The 19,772-nt window shown below is 36.1% G+C and overlaps 2 protein-coding genes across 5 annotated transcripts in view; both read left to right on the forward strand.

Annotated features, from left to right (window-relative positions):
* Positions 1-8,192, forward strand: part of cacnb1 (calcium channel, voltage-dependent, beta 1 subunit) — a 38,959-nt gene extending 30,767 nt beyond the window's left edge. For 3 of the 4 annotated variants that reach the window (XM_053514699.1, XM_053514700.1, XM_053514701.1), the window contains 7 exons: positions 293-373; positions 642-700; positions 857-966; positions 2,916-3,067; positions 3,184-3,279; positions 3,414-3,599; positions 5,711-8,192. In XM_053514699.1, the coding sequence (XP_053370674.1) occupies positions 293-373; positions 642-700; positions 857-966; positions 2,916-3,067; positions 3,184-3,279; positions 3,414-3,599; positions 5,711-6,184 (1,158 nt within the window). In that variant the 3' untranslated portion in view covers positions 6,185-8,192. Of the gene's footprint in view, positions 1-292; positions 374-641; positions 701-856; positions 967-2,915; positions 3,068-3,183; positions 3,280-3,413 lie in introns of all 4 variants that reach the window. The other variant, XM_053514702.1, reaches the window with a different exon arrangement.
* A 3,957-nt stretch (positions 8,193-12,149) lies between these two features.
* On the forward strand, positions 12,150-16,072 carry arl5c (ADP-ribosylation factor-like 5C). The gene is made up of 6 exons (XM_053514066.1): positions 12,150-12,371; positions 13,684-13,744; positions 13,913-14,060; positions 14,965-15,048; positions 15,166-15,317; positions 15,499-16,072. The coding sequence occupies exons 1-6, from the start codon at positions 12,326-12,328 to the stop codon at positions 15,545-15,547; spliced, it is 540 nt and encodes a 179-aa protein (XP_053370041.1). The 5' UTR covers positions 12,150-12,325; the 3' UTR covers positions 15,548-16,072.
* Positions 16,073-19,772: the final 3,700 nt, after the last annotated feature.

Below are 19,772 nucleotides of genomic sequence, written 5' to 3' on the forward strand. Positions count from 1 at the left end.
TTATAGACACCTGGTAATTGCTAGAAACTCCCTTACTAGAAATGAAAACATAATAGGCTTTTTTTCTATGTGATGTACCACATTCAATGAACAAGTAACTACTGAGTTGTTTCAGAAATTGCCTCTAATGCACTATATACAGAAAATGTTGAAAAAATAATACCCTGGTGCCCTTTTTTACCACAAAGAGCATAATAAATCATAAATGTTCTGTGTGTGTGTGTGTGTGTGTGTGTGTGTGTGTGTGTGTGTGTGTGTGTGTGCATGCATGCGTGGGCACATACTCCATCAGATGGAACATGTTCCTCCCTATGATGTGGTGCCTTCTATGAGACCCATCATCCTAGTTGGGCCATCACTCAAAGGCTATGAGGTAGGGACACACAGCATTCAGCCCACCAAAAGTGCTGTAGCTCATATAGCTCTATTATAAATTGATGGTTTTTGTCATTGTCATAAGCTTGTTTTAAAATGAACAGATAGCAGAATTTACTTTATACAAATAATCAGGCAACTAAGCAGCAATGGTTAGTGAAGTGATAAATGACATTAATATGAATAAAGTATAAAGGATAAACGGTTAAATGATTTCCTCCTGTCTGCTATTTTATTTAATTTTTTTATTGTGTAATAACTTTCAGGTAACTGATATGATGCAGAAAGCTCTGTTTGACTTCCTGAAACACAAATTTGAGGGCAGGTAAATGGCAAATCTTTAAATGGCATAAAAATTATGAGAGTCATGATATGCCTCTGAAATAACATATAATATTATATTAATGATTTGTGAAATATAAGTCTAAAAAATAATAATTATAAGTCTAAAAATAATTCCATTGGCTGCTGTGTATTTCAGAATATCCATCACACGGGTTACAGCAGATATCTCTCTTGCCAAGCGTTCTGTCCTGAACAATCCCAGCAAACACACCATCATTGAGCGTTCCAGCACCAGATCCAGTTTGGGTACAATAATCACACACACACACACACACACACACACACACACACACACACACACACACACACACACACATTAATGGCTATATCGTAATTCATCTGGTGCCACATATGTATGTTTTTACTTAAACCCTTTTCACGGTTTCCAGACTGTCTTGTGGTTGCTTCGTGGACATTCTATCAATGTCTCCTGAACATTCTCTGAAACATATCCCTGTGAGCTGTTTTCTCTGATTGGCTTTTTCTTTCTTTTTCATTCTGTCTTTCCAACTCTCTCCATGCACTTCTCTTTTTCCATCACACCCACTTCTTCTTCCCCTTCCTCCTTCCTTCTCTCTTCACCTCAGACGTACTGGGTACGTATCTTCTCATCTCTTTCATCTCTTTTCTGATCTCATCCTTCACCCATCCACATCACTTATGTTTTAATTTAGTTAGAGGCTTTGAAGTTTGTTGCATGTTTAACCTGAATTTTTTTTTTTTATTAAAGGGTCCATATTGTACAATATTTTGTGTTTCAATTTGTTCCCAGATGTTCCCCTTATAATGTTTGTAAGGTTTTACATAATAATTTTCAGAATGTGAAATTATTTATTGTATTTTAAGATGGATACAATCATGTCTTGTGCAAAAAATGTATAACATCCATTCATTCATCCATCCATTTTCTATACTGCTTATCCAGTATAGGGTTATGGGTTCCTGAAGCCTATCTCTAATTTAGAGTACGAGGTGGACTACACCCTGAATAGCATGCCAACCTATCTCAGAGCACAAGCACACTCACACAACCAATCACACACTACAGGCAATCTAAAAGCTCAATCACCCTACAATGCATGTCTTCAGATTAAGGCTCTAGATTGTTGCTTTGTGGATGTGAGTATCTGGGTTATCTGCATGCAGTGCTGGTCCCCAGCCTAGTGTAAAACCTGTGACGAAGTTGGTGCGGATTGGATGGTCCGCTGTGTTGACCCCTTGACGAAAGAACATTTTATTATTGTTTCCAGAATTATGAGAACATTTTGTTAATCAATTTCAGTTTAAGGATGTATTGCAACAAAAAGTATGTGAAAAGGGCTGGAACTGCTATGGGTGCACATAAACTGTCTGGCAAAACATGACACTTTGTTGATTTATGCTATTCTGACGTGCTGAAAAAGGAACATAAAATAACTTAAACCATACATGTATTCACAAAGATTATAATATCCATTTACTTTATTGTAAAAAGCTACTAAATATAAATATGTTTATAGTAGTGAACATCATTAAGTAATTAAAAGCAGTCTTCGAGTTTAGCTTTTATATATTAACTGTAGGGAAGGGAGATGGGAATGATAATTTTAATGAAGGCATGCTGTTCAGAATTCTACAATATGGGCCCTTTAAATTGAAAAAAATTGACTCTAAGAATGTGTTTGTGGTTCTTTGGATCTTTAGGAATATTTTATCTTTTCTTCTCATGAGTATTCAGTGGCTTGCCACTTTTGGTCAGTGTGGATTTCTGTTCTTAAACTATTCCTAAATAATAAATAAAATTTATTCTTAAATGGTAAAATTGACAACACAAACACATGTACACAGTTACCAACTGTAACAAACACAATTGAAAAATACCGGCTAAGTTGTATTGGATCTAAGAACAGTGCTGTGTGTCACTGACAACAGTATCTGGGACCTCTGTTTTAACAGACCATTACAACCTCCATGTGCATGACACTAACTTGGCACTACATTTGCATTTCTAAATGTATGGATGGTACAAAGTAGATATGTTATTCTGTGTGCAAAAACAGTGTTTTGTCCAATAGTGATGGCACTACTACTGTTTCCCACTAACGATTTCTGACCTTTAGTTTGATTAACTTTTTATCATATGGTGGGGCCTGTGTGTGTTGGGGGTGGTTGAGAGTGTGTGAGTATACATGCTTACAATGCTTCTTCTCTCTTAGCTGAGGTGCAAAGTGAAATCGAGAGAATCTTTGAGTTGGCTCGGACCTTGCAGCTGGTGGCTCTGGATGCCGACACCATTAACCATCCCTCTCAACTTGCCAAAACATCACTGGCACCCATAATAGTTTACATTAAGATTGCTTCTCCAAAGGTACAACTCTTCACTCAGCTACGTTCAAACACATTCAGAAACTATGTTGTATACAGTAATATATTTTATATTTTATTCACCTTACTCTCCTTATCTCTATGTACACCTCTTTTAAGGTATTGCAAAGGCTGATAAAGTCCAGAGGCAAATCTCAGGCCAAACATCTCAATGTTCAGATGGTGGCAGCAGACAAACTAGCACAGTGTCCCCCTGTAAGTTTTTTGTATCTATCTCTGTTTATATAATCTTATTAATTCTAGTGTACTTGTTTTTGGTTTTTGCTGCATGAATTACACATTTTTTTTTTTTTACTTCTCGCGGAAAAATATATATATTTTCCACCCAGGAGCTTTTTGACATAATATTAGATGAAAACCAGCTGGAGGATGCATGTGAACACCTGGCAGATTATTTGGAGGCGTACTGGAAGGCCACACATCCTCCAAGCAGCAACCCCCCCAACCCACTGCTGAATCGCACTATGGCCACGGCAGCGCTTGCAGCTTCACCTGAACCCGTCTCCAACCTGCAGGTACAGGTGCTCACCTCACTCCGCCGTAACCTGGAGCTCCTGGATGGCTCTAACCCTGAGAAGGAGGGCCAAGAGGAGGAACATGCCCTTTAACAAGTTTTGAGGGGCTGTAAAAAGTCGGGGAAGCATTCTCTTCCACAGTGGCATGAAGAAAAGTACACACTGATCAAAGTTTAAATAGCTGCTCAACAAATAGGAATCTTTAGGTGCAATTATAATTTCCTGTGCTTTCTTTGAAATACACAGGATATCACTAATACTGTATGTTGCTCAAACATGTAGCCCCTACCAAAAAGAAAAATTAACTACTATGTAGTCCTGCAATCAATATGCATTTATTGCCCATTCTGCACCAAAAATACATGTACATATACACACAACAATAAATTATCATCTCTCTGCCCCTTCTAAGCACTCTTTAGTGTTGTTTTGACACCTTAGTCACATAGATTTGATCCCAACCCCTTTCCAACTTGCCATAGCATTAGCCCTACAAAGCGCGCTGACCTGCTTATCTTATTAACGCCACGCTTTCAGTCTAATCTGCATGTGAATGCTAATGTAGCTTACCCAAGTTAAATTACTATGTGTGTTTTGACTGCAGTTTGAACAAAGCCCTATGCCCAGTCTCCACCTTAACAGTTGTCAAGGAGACAGGAGAGCTGTCGTCATGGCAGCAAGATATAAGTCTGAAAAAAGATGTTAGATATAATGATATACATCTAGCACCAACCCAGTACTTAAAAACACTATCTTGGTTCATATTAGAAAATTACACACATATACCTGGAGAGCACAAATGTACACTTTGGCAAGAGATGATGTAAATATGTAAAATCTGAGTCTTCCTCTTGGCATATAAAGATCATATAAAAAGAAAAACTGTAACTTTTAATTCTCCCAATTCTCAAGTTTCACAAATAACTGCCACTAGGGGACAGTAATGGCATGGCGTGTTGTCTGTTCCTTTGCATCTTTTTTACGTCTGAATCGCACTAGTAGGATGTAGATCCCTATTCATAAAATAGTGCACTATTTGATCTTAAAATAATGTTTACACCCTTTAAAGTCCAATATATAACTATAATAGAGAGTTTTTTTGTAAACATATAATTTGTAAACATGACAGCATTGAAGGTCCAATAATTTTTTTTATTATTCTTTAAATGAATACTTCTATTTTGTTTTCTAATATAAGGTTAGGAAAATCACATTTTCTCCTGCTTTTGTAATTAATTGTTGGGTATTCCAGTCATGTGAAGTGTATGAACAAATCATACTACTAATTTTTAACTAGCAGTTAAACTAAAATTCAGCCATTCGATATTTAACCAAAGCTATATGTTAGAGTACAGCAGTAGGGAGAGACTATTTCACCCACCTTTCCTCTCTTTACAGTAAATAATTTCACAACGCATGAAATGAAGGTTAAATATTACCTTTTGAAGGCAATGTCATTCAGCCTCTACAAACTAATTGATACCTGATGAAGCCAATGTTAAAGAGTAATTATCTTCATGAATCACACACATCCTCTGGCATCCAGTCTCTCATGATAAGGAGATTGTAATACATAGTACAAACTAACTAAAGGAGTCAGATTGTAGGTGCAATTATTTGTTTACAATAAGAAATAGCCAAGCATTTCACTGCATATCGTACTGTGTATGACTGTGTATGTGACAAATAAAATTTGAATTTGAATTTGATCATGCAAAGAGCCCCTTTACTGCACTTTGAGTACTTTGTTCATTCCTGCTTAAAAATACACACAAATTGGCCTTTTCAATTTCTCACAATTAACCTGTAAAATAAGACCATCTAAAGAATGTTGCTTAGGATGGTATGTTACATTTAACTGGGGACCTGAGGACAATATTATTTCTATTCTGTGGTCTGTAAATGGTTCTTTAGTGTCATTGGACTAAATCGCTTCAAAGAGTTTTAAAACATGCATGCTATTGTGGGAATATGACATTTTAGCTTTAAATTTGAAATTTGATTTTAAACTCTAACTCTTGTACTAACTACTAACTGCTTGCTCTCCTTTGTTTGTTTTTCTGCATGCTGATTGGCTGGACTGTGTGATTTGGGGGCGTTGCTTGGCACAGGGGCCATTTCTCGTGCACAGTGAGCCAAAGAGAGAGGGGTCGGTTGTGGAACGTCCCTGTCCCCAGGACTATCAGACCGAGCTGGGGAGCAAGCAGCCTCTGCGCACATCGCGCAGTCAGTTACAAGCCGGGGGGCGTGGCTTATCAAGACAGGACACATTTGATTCGGAGACACAGGGCAGCCGCGACTCAGCCTACACAGATGACATGGAAACAGATCCATATGAGGAGCCAGAATCCTGCCGCAGCCGGTTAAACCCTGTCCAACACACCCCACGACAGGCATCCTGGGAGGATGAGGGGGCAGAACCAGATCAGGAGAACCTCAACCTAGCACCACCAATGACCAATCAGCATCACCGTGGGCGGGGACACCTGAGAGAGCGCTACTGTCAAGATGTAGAGGCTGGTGAGACTACAGTAGGCCGCAACCAAAACCAGGAGGAGTGGAACAGAGACGTGTATATCCGCTAGAGCCCATACCCTAGAGAAGAGGACAGAGACGCTATGGAGAGTACATAAAGGATTTAGGGGAATAAAAATTTAGGGGGACAATTGTTGATGTCTGAAGCTGGATTTGTTTACAATCCATAGAAACCATCACAGGCAAATGCTGTACAGATTATACTTCTAACGTGTGCATTATGCCAAACAAGCTTACACTCATCTTTCATTTAGCTATCTTATTTCAGGGTGAGGGGGAAGCAAAGACATGTTTGTTTCCATTTTATCTTTGTTTCTATTTTTCCTTGTGTTGTCTTGCATGAACCCTTACCCCGGTATAAGGATAATTCCTATCTCCAATGGTAATAAAGTAAAACTAAGAAAATATTTAACCACAAACTTGTGTGTATGTATGTATGGATGTGAGAGTGAGTGTGTGTGCATGAGTGTATGTATTTTGTCTTCTGACTGTCTTAATCAGGGCCCCTTTATCCCCAATTAAAATATTCTGGGCCTCACAAATCTTTTTAGTTCCCCAGCCTGGATTCGTTACAACTTTAGTGTGAAATATCTAAATTAAAGATTCAAATGGATTTGTTACACAGTCAGCCTTCAGATATATACCATGTCAGTGGTACAGTGGATTCACCAGGTAATGGAGGCCAGTTTTTCCTAGGTCAATCTTCTCTACAAAGATCTCCCAATTTTCTTCATGTATATACTTTCTCTATTTCTTTAGATATTATTTATTATGCTTATAATGCTAGAAACTGTATTACATCATTTGCCTGATATAGCTTTATTGCTGCTATGTGTTTTTCCAGCCTGTACAGTAATCTGTTCTAAAACTCACATTTGTGGTATGAACAGTTTCAGTAAAGTGGCTGACACATTAATAAAGCTGACCAATGTTAACTTATTTGTGATAACAGGTATTATTATGCAAGAAAATCAAACCGCTTTATTACATGTGACATGATTTTTTTCCCCCCACCTTCAAATGAGCATGACCTTCAAAGGTCTAAGTTACTAACTAATGGTTCTCTGCTCTGGTCCAGGAGGCTTACTGCCCAACAAAAGTAAAAAATTTCCCTGCTTGCCTCTCTCTCAATCAGGTTTTGTAGGCAGTAGGGAAACATTGCAGAGGGATGTGTCTCCATGGCCTGAGTTTGGAATTCATTGTCTAAAGCACTTTGAGACCTCCATCAATGGCTACTACAGGAGACTATGATATTAACCATGTAGTGAATGTTTTTATGTGGCATTGTCCTGTCTCCTGTGTTCATAAATTTTTTTCTGCTGCACTACTGCTGTAGAAATGAAAAGCTGTCTCATATACAGTATGTGACAAATGACAAGTGCCAGAATATTTCATAAAGTTACACTCTCTACACCTTAGTGACTTGTCTTAACTCTGTGCCACACATGTTTTTGTTGTGTGGATGTGCTATAGCTGTGTCACCCCTACTTCTTACTCTTTGTCTACAAGGTATTTTTGTTGCTGTAAGGATCAGATTTTTTGATCACACTGATTTTACAAAGAAATGCACAGACTCATACACATATACAGGTGTGAACACACACAGTAAACCTTCTACTGCCTTTTTCTCTTGCTCCTGCCTTTTGTGTCACTATCTTTGTGGGCATTTTTAAACAAGGGTTATGTGTGTGTGTGTGTGTGTGTGTGTGTGTGTGTGTGTGTGTGTGTGTGTGTGTGTGTGTGTGTGTGTCTGTGTGTGTGTGTCTGTGTATGTGTAAGGGGGGACACTCAAGCAGCTTTTGATGTGCAGGAAGAGTGTCAGTGAATATCTTTGATGAGCCTGTTTTTACTCATATGTTGCAAAAGGACATCATGCTAATGATGAAATGCAGAAAATGTACACGAAAATAGCTTAATAATGAATGTTAATGTTGCATTACTGCAATTGTTAATATATGACAAAATAAAAATATGTAATCTTTGGTGCCTGATTGTAGCTCCATTTTGCTTTTTTGCCTTCTGTTTTTAATCTGTGGGTAAATCTGTATTTTAATTAAAATTTTAAATCAGAATAAATTTCTATGTTTGATATGTTTCTTTGGGTCTAATTTGTGAGGCAGAAACAGTAGATACGAGAATGGGGGGGGGGGAGAACAAGTTTAAAGGGCTCATACAGTAGACAGACAATTTTAAAGACAAAAAGATCATGTTACCAATGTTGTGAGAAAAAAAAGAGTGTAAAGTCCTGTAGAGAAGAACAAAAGTTAAACCATAGACTAGAGGTGTGAAATGGGAGAGAAAGGAACTCTTTGCATTCTAAAGTGCTGAAGGTGTGATATCACACAGTCATTCCTAAATTATATGGCCAGACTCTAGACCAGTGGTTCTCAAAAAAGGGTCTATAAAGCATTATTATTATTATTATTATTATTATCATCATCATCATTATTGTTGTTATTTACACAGAATGGTAAAAAAAAAGTAACACGTTATCAAACTTAAGAGATTCATTATTAAACCCCCTATTAGCTATTACCCTGTTTGTCTGCCCATTTAAATAAAATTAATTCAGAATAAAATTAAGAACAGCTAGCCTATTATAATGTATAAATAGCTTGGAGCTAATGTGTTCCGTCACTAAATAGGTCAAGAAAGCTCTATGACTGTAATAAACAACAACATTAGACTTATGTGAATAATAAGCCAAATATTCCGGCAATTGGGTTGTTCTTATAAATACAATACTGTGTATATACTCATTTCTTCATATGAAATAAAAAATTATGTATATTACATTTTTTTTATGTAATACATGTCTTTGGAAATGATTCATAGGGCACTATATGCTGTACACTTCCCGGATATTTCTAATTAAATTATATTTCATTTCCACAACTAAAACTTTTCTATATTTTTACAGCTAAATGTTTTTTATATTTTATATTTTGTTCTTATCCTCTATAGCTATATTTTCTATAGGTGAAGTTTTTCTATATTTTATTTCTTATTTGACTCCATAATTTATTTCTTATTAATAATCTTTTTTAAGCTCGCAAGTGAAATGTCGTATAAGCATTTCACTGCATATCGTACTGTGTATGACTGTGTAAGTAACAAATAAAATTTTAATTTATATTTAACTGGACTGATAATGGCAGCCAACACTTATACACCAAATATGAGAGCCAAAAACGTCCTCCAGTTTAGGAGAACTGGTCCTAAACTAAAACTATATTAAAAAAATACAAGAAAGTCTCAAGACTTTTGCACAGTACTTTTTTGCAAAGGATTCTTTTTAAAAGTTTCTGTGGCTACAACAAACTTATAAAACTCCTGCCAAAGATCCAGGCCTTGAAGGACATTTACAAGCAATTGTATATCCACTATATCTATATTTCTCCAAATCTGAATTTAAATCTAAATAGAGCTCTTTAGGACACTAAGTGTTCCATAGCAATACCAAGCTAAGATCAAATCGATTATAACACAACAATAATATTACTTAGCAGTAAAGGGAACATGACTCAGAGCGAATGGTAGTCACATGAGCGGATGTGGGTGATTAAACATGCTGAGGTTGGGATACTATCTGCATATCTCTGTCTCATAAATACATAACACTTTTAAAGTTCGAGTGGGCAAGAGTGATGTACATTTCTTATTGTGTTTTACCATGATGACTAAACATGAATGTTTTGACGTTTGCCTACGCAAAAAGGAAGAATATGTGCTGATTAGGCTTTCTGACACTATTTTATTTTCCACATACACACATGCACTTTAAAAGAAAAAAACAACAACATATAACGGAAGTTAAATGGCACACTTACATGCTAAACCTGTCCTTTTATTTAGGAAGTGCTACAAAACTGCAGTTGTCATTCAGACAAGTCAAAGTGTTAAAATTGTTTTTGAGGTGTTTTACCACACGCTTTAAAGGACTAAAAAAGGAACTGAAAATTCAAGCACAGAAAAAAGACCTCAAATAATTAGGGACCTCTTCCCAGACAACCTTTTGGCATTGTTCATCCAACTTCAAAGAACATTCAAATAACATTCCCCGGGGAGCACTTCAGTTTCAAACATTTTTATTATCTTTTAAAATATAACACACAATAAAGAAACAGTCATATATTGCAATACACTCATTCTTGATTATGGGTAACTGATTACCGTACTCATTTTTGAAAAAGAACTCTCTTCCCTTTTACACTGGGATGATGTGATTATGATGGGCTATGTTTGCTTTAAACATCAGAACATAAGCATTGTTTTTAAGGCTTTTTCATATAATTGGTATAATATTACTAAAAGTAGCAGGGCAAAACTGGACAGATGTTAAAAGAAAATTCCTCAAACAAGTTTTGAGACAAATTTCTTGAAAAAATCCTTATTTCTTCTAATTTTATTTTTTTTAAATAAAATGTTGTGTATGGCATATGTATCTATGCAGTATATATTTTTATGAAATTAATTTTAAAAGTATAAAAAGTAAATGTAAAAGATACATTTTATAACCCTGATTTGGTACTGCCAGGAAACGCAAGTGCTTTCACCTTACACCTTCAGGGTCTGGGATAGAGTCCCACCTCGGGGTGAGGAATTTGCTTGGTCCCACCACGGTCTTGAAATAGGAATAAACACAATAGTAATTAGTAAACTACTCGCCTCCACTGTCCCTAGTTGGACTACAGATGTTCCAGATGGATGGGAACAGTATAAACTACTTCCACTACTATTACTACTAATAATAATAACATGTTGCATTTTCTGCTAATAATGCAGGGCAGTACATTTTGGCTTGTGATTTGATATGAATATCTATATGCTTGGACTACACAGAATAAAATGGTCTTACAAGTGAATAACAAATTAACAATAAAAAAAAGGATGCAATTTTCTATACACTGTATAAACCTTATTCTAGCAGATCACTTATTCAAAAAATAGCCTATATATACTTTTTAAGACTGGATTGATGGTAGGTGAGTGAAAATATCTCATTTTCTTTACTTGACCCTACTATTTAGCTCAGTAAGTTGTTGACTGAGGACATGTAAACTCTTATAGCATTTTACAACAATGTTCATACGTTTATGATTAAATGTATCAAATGGTCTCTGTAAATATTTTTATAACGCATACTAAACTTTAGGTGGCATGCCCTATTGTCTGTGTGAATGAGGTGTGGTGGGTTTGAAAATGTTAAGGGAAAACACACATGCTGATATGTAGACTGTAAAAACGTGTATATTGTGCCATATTATATACATAATTACACAGTCCAGAGTGTATTCCTTCCTTCCTTGCATATAATGTTCTAAAGATGGGTGGGGTCTGTATTCTCTACAACCCTGTATAGCAGGGTTCTTTAGTTCAAGTCCTTGAAGGCAAGTGTTCCACACATTTTGGTGATTCTTCTGCCTTAACACAGCTGGTTCAACTAATCTTCTAATTACTAGTCTCAGTGGGTGTGATTAGGTGTTGGTGCTGGCCCTCCAGGCATGATGATGTAAAGAATTATGAGTATGAAGGTGACTAGAAAATTACATTATTTGTCCTGAATACTATACTAAACTTATTTTATATATATATATATATATATATATATATATATATATATATATATAACAATAACAATGGAAGCAGTAAGCTTAGATAGTGCATGGATGTATTTCATAAATGCCAGGGAATGTTTTAACCGTTAGTTGATTGACTTGTTCCTCTTTTTTTTTTACATAACAGTCCCGGGAACTCCGTGATATGTTTCTTTCTCTTTTGATTATTTCTAAACTTTCCGTTTCGCGGTAATTCCCACACAAGAAGGGGAAATAAAACTAGGCTCAACGTCAACATCCGGCGCTCCGCCCAAATACGGACGCAGTACTACAAAAAAAACACATCGCGTCATTACCATAGATGGCCAATCGGACGCAGTGTTTTTTTTAAGCACTTTGTGCGCTGCGTCACGTGCGTGCGTCAAATTTGACTCCGCCCACCGGGAATGGAAAGAACTCAACATGAATCAACAGAAAAGCAGTTTCGCGACATCAGAGGCAGGTAGAACATTTTGTTGCGCTTCCGAGCGTCGGAGGGAAATCATTCCGGAAAGCAGTAAGAAGAAGGATACCGTGACAGTGTTTCGGAGAGATCTCACAATTGAATTGTGATTAAGACTTTTTATACGAAAAATGGGACTGCTCTTCGCCAAACTCATGACAGTATTCGGGGATAGAGGTAAGGATTTAAAATCTTATTGTTTTTAGCTAGTGATACTCCATGAGCCAGGTGCTAATGTTTTATCTTACATTGCCTGAAGATTAATTCGCTGTAACCAAAGAGATCATTATAATTCTTGAGTATAATAATAACAATAATAATAAGTCTTTTTGACTAGTCGCATGAATTAAATGGGTTTAACCTAAACTCCAAAAGTTAGCTGAAAAAAAAACAAAACATGCCATGTCAACTTGGACCTTATAAATATTACTATGCACATTCAAATAATAAGACAGATATGTTCAGTTACAGTCCTCTGTTTGGTGTGCAAATGTGTTGTAAGTTTCACCTAACACACTCCAGTTGCCAGTTTAGGGCATAAAACAGAACTTACCTTGACAAAGTTGAACTGATTCTCCTTTACTCTGGCAGTAGACTTCAAGACGTCTTTGTTAGTCATCAGCATTCCGCATGTCCTAGCACACGCAATTATCAAGACAAGTTTATTTAGTTGTCTTGAACTATGTAACCCAGATAAGCAAGTCAATATCACAAGCTTTTTTATTCTTTCATAATGGTGCCACGTTGAAACTTCACAGGTGTTCATATGCCACTAGGTCATATAGGTTTTACATTTATGGTATGGTAGACATTCTTATCCAGATCTTTTATTTAGTTCACATATGCAATGTCCGACTATTTTCATGAGATAGGGAGGGATAAAAAAAAGAAATTAAAAGAAGGCTTCAAATTCTTTATCCGTCATGACTGATTATGTGATCGATAATGGCTTTTCAGAGGTTCGTTGTGTTTTCGTCTAATGAATACTTTTAATAACTTTGATTTTTTTTTTATGAATCAAGTGGAAGCAAGCACTGTGAAATCCTAACACATTGCAGACAATCAATGCTTATTATATTTTCTATATATTATCTTAATACAATTCTGCAACTTAATGAAATCCCAAGATTTTTTTTCTTTCTTTTTGTTTCTTTGTACTGATTCTCCTAAATGTTCATTGTTTTAAATATGGATTTAACCTTTGACCATAATGGCATTTGTGTGTCAAAACTCATTCCTGATAATTAAGACGTCATACACGTTCTTAAATTATCACCTATTGTATGCAGGCCTAGGTTCAACTTTCACAAACCATTTCTCAGTTTAGTTTCTGAAAACCATTAATCGTCAGGATACCTGATTTCATCTAATTGCTATATCTGTAATGCAAAGCGATTTTAATTCAGGATGTAAACGTTCTAGCCCTGGTTTGTGTACAGTATGTGTGTGCTGTCTGTTTTACTCATAATTTTCTCTTCTTTTCTTTCAGACCACAAGGTGATCATTGTGGGTTTGGATAATGCTGGGAAGACTACCATCCTGTACCAGTTGTAAGTGTTTTTAACAATGACTACTAAATATAAATAAATTATTTTCCTAACGTTTTCGTTTTTAGTTTTAAGTCCAAATGTCTCAAGTAGCTGTGTTTTTAATGATCCATTGTTTCAGGCGCAAGGCAAGTAACACGGACTTGTATATATGTTTCTCTCATATATTAGCTTAACTAAAGAAGCTGTACATACCACTCCTACTATTGGCAGCAACGTGGAGGAAATTTCTGTCAAAAAAACACGCTTCCTCGTTTGGGACATTGGGGGTCAGGAAGCCCTCCGAGCCAGCTGGAGCACCTATTTCTGCAATACAGAGGTGTGTGTGTGTGTGTCTAGCCAACAAACATGTGCAAATTATTCAAATTGGTTAATCATGGGTGCAATTGCTTACTGATTTCAAAGCAACACAAACAATGAACAAGTGTGGAAAGGTAAAGGCTGCAACGTGGAACCAATTTGTTGAATACGTGTGGCCGCTGCTAGAAGTTTTTTTATTTTTTAGTTAGACACAAAATGAAATACCAATCATTTAACCTTATTTCAAAACAGCAAACAACAGGAAATACTGACTGTGCCTTGCATAGAAACAACAGGAGTTTCACTGAGCAGTATTGTGATATTCAAAACACAGGTGCAACAATGAATTGAAAGTTTTGCTTAACAGATTAACCACATTTCCTGTGCAGTCTAGTGAGCTTATTGATGGTGCTTTGTGCAATGGTTAATTATACATGCCAAAAAATAAACCATCTAAACCACCTGTAAAAAAAAAAAACCTTCCAATACATTTAGACAAGATGTTTTCAATTATGTAATAGATCTGAAATTGAATTGCCGTAATAAGTTATCGATACATTCCTGTTGTTTTCCATTAAGGTCTTTCTGGTTATTATTAAATAACATTTGAACCAATTAGGGCGATATTTTATTAGACTGACAACAAATTTCTCTAGTTTATTTTTAATTCAGGGCTATATCAGTGTAAAACTAGAATAACAGCAATCATAGGAAATATACATGTGGTCAACACTTTTTACTAATTGGTCTTCACAGTGTGCTGATAAGTTTACTTTACTTTATGTGTGCATGCTCTGTGACAGTTGGTATACAGTTTGCCACATGTCATTTATACATCCATGGTGCTTTAGTGTATTAGTCCTTCACATGCTCGCCTAGCTAATTCCTATGTAAAAGAGTAACACTCTGTCTTCAAATTGCAGATTGTGATTCTGGTGGTAGATAGTACAGATCGGGAGCGTTTGACCCTTACAAAAGATGAGCTACATGCGATGCTTGCACATGAGGTGAGCTCATTTTCATCTGTACTGTTCCCTTCATGATGTTGATGTGATGGGGAAAACGGAATGATTGGTTACCAATATATAATTAATATCCAAGCTGTCCACTTTGTTTTTATCCAGGATCTGCAGAATGCTTCAGTGCTGGTGTTAGCCAATAAGCAGGATATGAAAAACAGCATGACAGCCGCAGAGATTTCCCAGAGTCTTACCCTCAGTTCTCTCACAGATCATTCCTGGCATGTCCAGGCCTGCTGTGCTCTTACTGGAGAGGGGTAAGTGTATAATAAGTTCTTTATACACTGTATATAATGTTTTTTGGGGGGGTTGTTAGGCTATGCATATGTTTTGACATTTATATACATGTATTTAATTAGTTTCATTGCTAGTAATTATGTTTCTCTTATAATGAGATCTCATATTTCCTTAATTTCTTTTCTCTCTTCCCCTTTCTAGTTTACCAGCAAGTCTGGACTGGATGCGTTCCCGGGTTGTAGCAAACTAGCCTTGCATTGGTGCATGGTAACTCTGCACAGCCAGAGTTTGTGTCCCATATGTGCCTACAGTCTCATCAAACTCTCAAAGTGGATGTTGGGGCTTATCAGAGCCCCACTTATACTGGAGACATCACATGCTGCGAGTGGATTAATCCCTGGATGTACAAAGTATAAATGTAACCACTGACAAGTACATGTTTTCATTTTATGTCTTCGTTTTAGAGGTCACATTGTTAACATTACGAATGATTGTGTTGACCAAGGTGGGAAAATTTGCACTGATTTTCTGAATTCTTGCTGAACTGTATATTCTGGCCTGTGGCACCAAAGGCCATACTACTTCTATACTACTTGACAGTATAAGGATCACTGCCCAAGCACAATGCATTAGTGTTTGGTGCCAAATTCATATGTATGTTGGTGCTAAATTTGTAAGCTTTAAGCTGGAAGCATTACTTTAAATATTTATTAAGATTTCTTGTCTCTGATGGATTCAAATGAAATTAAAGTATTTAAATTTTGAAATATTGAAAGATATGTGCTTATTCAGACTATAAGTTATTTCATTTGAATTAATTTTTTACAAATAAAGATGGCAAACATATGCTTTTTAAATAGTCCAATTCAAAGAAGAGTTTAATATAGCATTGTTAACTAAAGGGAGTAGTCGTGCAAATAGTTTCAGGTGTATTCAAATAATAAATTGTGGAATGTGCATTGCCTGGCCAAAATAAATAAATTAAGAAGTAAAAAGTAATGTCACCAGTGGATTTAAATCAGCAAGCAACAAAGAGACTTTGATTGGATAATTAATGTAGTGACAACTAGCTGATTCAGCTGGTAACAATTCTTTTAAGCCTATCCAATGCAGTAAGTAGCTTCTCATTTTTTGGCCTACTTTTGACATGGTAGTTTATTGTTTCAGGAGGGTGAAATTATTGACCTACATAAAGCAAGGAAAGCAACTAAGGAAATTGCTAAAGTTATTGGAATTAGGATAAGAAATGTCCAACACATAATTAAAATCTGAAGGATAGTGGTAAACTTTCTGGAAAAAAAACATGAATGTCGAGGAATCACAGTTCAGATGACGGGAACTAACCGAATGGAGACTAATTGTAAAATAATACTAATAATAAAAATAGCTTTATTTTGTTAGGCAGCAGAAGGATTGGCCTGTGGAGGGATGATTCCATGAATGATTGACCCTGTTCCATTACTGTGTGCACTGCAGTGTAAGAAGGGTAATGCATAAAGTAATTGACACATCACAGGGCTACAATCAGTGTATACAATAAAAACAGCTAACTAAGATTCAAGGTTCAAATCGTGAAAGACTAGTTTTTGGAGCACGAAGAATGAATAACCCTTTTTAAATATGCACTTAAGTCAAGTCTCTTATCGACACAACCAAAAAATATGACTGCGTAACAGTTCATTTAATAAAGAAGTAGCATGCTTACAAGAACTACATTCATTAGAAAACAAAGTGAAAGTTGTTTCGGTTCATAACGAAAGTACATTGCACTTATGTAACATCTTGATTGTTACAAACACAATCTAAAATGCTTCCCTTTACCTCTTTTCTTTGTGAAAAACAACTTAAGCTTAAGATAAGATTTGCTTAATCTGTGAGGGGTATTCAAATTAAACCTGGATTTGTGATAAATGAAGGACTAAAATCGACTGACATTTATAGAAGTCTCTTAGAATCTCTAATCCAGAGTAGGAGGCCATACAGTACGCCCGTGAATTACATTCCTGGCTGAGCTGGCTTGAAGCCCACTGCAGTTGCTCCTGTGAACATTCAGCAAGTAGAATGCCTGATCCTTAAAAAATCGATGGATAACTTGTTGCCAAGCTCTAGTGAAACACAGGGATAAGTGCATTAATGTAGCAGGGAAATAAATAGAAATAGAGAAATAAGGAGTTTTTGACTCTCAGAACTGTGTTCTGTTAGTCTGCACAATTATAAGTATACAAGTATATTTTTCCTTATTGTATATATCTTCCTCAATTCAGGAAATAATAAAATTAGTGAAATTTTGTTTCCTTATTGTAAAAGGAGAGTATTTTTAGTTGTTTATTTTGTAATGCAAATCTGGAAATTACTTGCCTTCCCATTTTTGTTTTCTTATTTCAAAACAAAGATCTGTTGGCCATCATGTACATGGACTGAATCTTACCATGCTCTTACTTGGCTTTATCCCCATGTAATTTACAGAAACCCCTAATAGTCACAGGTGTTTGAAACCATATATAATCATCCCAGTCTCTAGTGTCAGACTGGCTTAACGTCAGATAGTAAATCCACCAGGAAAAGGGTGCGAAACAGTTGCCTCAAAAACAGGAAAGTTCTCAAACTTCTGTCACAGCTTTCTCGCACCAGATCCCCTCTGTTGATCTCATATAACTCAAATCAAATATTTCCAAGGGGCCCTCAGGGGATATAACTGAGAGGAAGAGCACCTCTGGGTGACCAAGCACCTCATTAAGGACTTGCAGTGTCCGCTGGTACTGCTGACATACGATAACTTGACAGCTCCTTCCTCCAGCTGTGGGCACAGAATAGTAGTCACATATTTTTAGTCGTCATGTGCATTATATTTGTACATCATAACTGAACAAAGTTCAGTTTGACAATTCTGTTTGGCTTTATAAACATTATCCTGCTAATCTTTATCCTGCTACAGTATATGTGACTATAGAACAATCCCAGGATTCTACTTTCTCATGATGGTAATTTCTCAGGATAAACATTAGTACTGAGAGGAAGCGTGTTGAGAAGAAAGAATGCGGGGAAGTACTGGATAATGCAGACGAAAAGTTCAAGACCTAGACAAGATCAGGGAAGGATCCGTTAGACGTTTTAAGGAAGGCTGGTCTGGAAAATCCTTATAAAATAGCCCAGGAAGATGAGACAGAATGGCACCTACAGTTAGAGGTAAGGTAACCAACCTACTGGATTCCAGCCACTGTTAAACAACAGAGAAGAAGAAAAGGAAGGAAAACCATTAGCAGGTGAAATTTCTTTGTACAGAAACCATTAGAAGTAATAAAACTTAAAGCTGATAAGCACATAAGAAAATAACTGCTGATTATAAGCACTGAAAATAAGTAAAAGGTTAGAAATAATTGAAATTAAATATTGGAATATTTTGAGATACTGGATTTTTTACTTTTATGCCCAGTAACCCATAGTCATTAAAATAGGTTTGAAATATTTTCTTTATATGTAATAAATCAAGAATATACAAGATTTACTTTTTAAATTACAGCTTATTTCATGATATTCAATATTGGCTCAGTGGGTAGCACACTTGCCTTGCACCATCCTGGTTTGATTCCCCCCTCTGTGTGCATGGAGTTTGCATGTTCCATGCATGGTGGGTTTCCTTCAGGTTCCTCCCTGTGTAGATGGTAGATGTCCTGGCTAAAAGGTATAACACAGTAACTAAGTAAGTAATTTTGTAACTGGAAGTGTTGATTTTTTATGTTGATATTTTTCTTTCTATCGCACATAAGTGCTGACCAGAATGATTTTATTAGACATTTTATTATATATATCATTAATTACAGGGCAAGAGGTCTTATTATTAGTGACCAGTGTTGTGTGTAATGCGTTACAAAGTACAAAGTAACGTGTTAGAGTACTTGGATTACTTTTTTGATGTAAGGAGTAATCTAACGCATTAGGGCCGCCATTTAAGTACTCAATTGTTTGGTTACTTTTTCAAAAATGTAATCCATTATTTAGACAATTTTACAGTGGATAGGGAAAGTATTCAGACCCCCTTAATTTTTTAATTCTTTGTTATATTGTAGCTATTTGCTAAAATTATTTAAGTTCACTTTTTTCTTCATTAATGTACACACAGCACCCCATATTGACAGAATTTTTTTTTGGACATTTTTTCAGATTTATTAAAAAAGAAAAACTGAAATATCATATGGGCCTAAGTATTCAGACCCTTTGCTGTCACACTCATATATTTAACTTAGGTGCTGTCCATTTCTTCTGATCATCCTTGAGATGGTTTTACACCTTCATTTAAGTCCAGCTGTGTTTGATTATACTGATTGGACTTGATTAGGAAAGCCACACACCTGTCTATATAAGACCTTACAGCCCCCAATGCATGTCAGAGCAAATGAGAATCATGAGGTCAAAGGAACTGACTGAAAAGCTCAGAGACCAAATTGTGGCAAGGCACAGATCTAGCCAAGGTTACA

The sequence above is a fragment of the Clarias gariepinus genome, chromosome 16 (assembly GCF_024256425.1).
Source record: "Clarias gariepinus isolate MV-2021 ecotype Netherlands chromosome 16, CGAR_prim_01v2, whole genome shotgun sequence".
NCBI classification, from domain to species: Eukaryota; Metazoa; Chordata; class Actinopteri; order Siluriformes; family Clariidae; genus Clarias; species Clarias gariepinus.

Bases quoted from the DNA above. Each gene is read 5' to 3' on its own strand.
- arl5c (XM_053514066.1), top strand. From the start codon at position 12,326: ATGGGACTGCTCTTCGCCAAACTCATGACAGTATTCGGGGATAGAG. The intron at 13,745-13,912 runs GTAAGTGTTTTT...CTCATATATTAG, and splicing joins ACTACCATCCTGTACCAGTT to CTTAACTAAAGAAGCTGTAC. The intron at 15,318-15,498 runs GTAAGTGTATAA...TCCCCTTTCTAG, and splicing joins TGTGCTCTTACTGGAGAGGG to TTTACCAGCAAGTCTGGACT.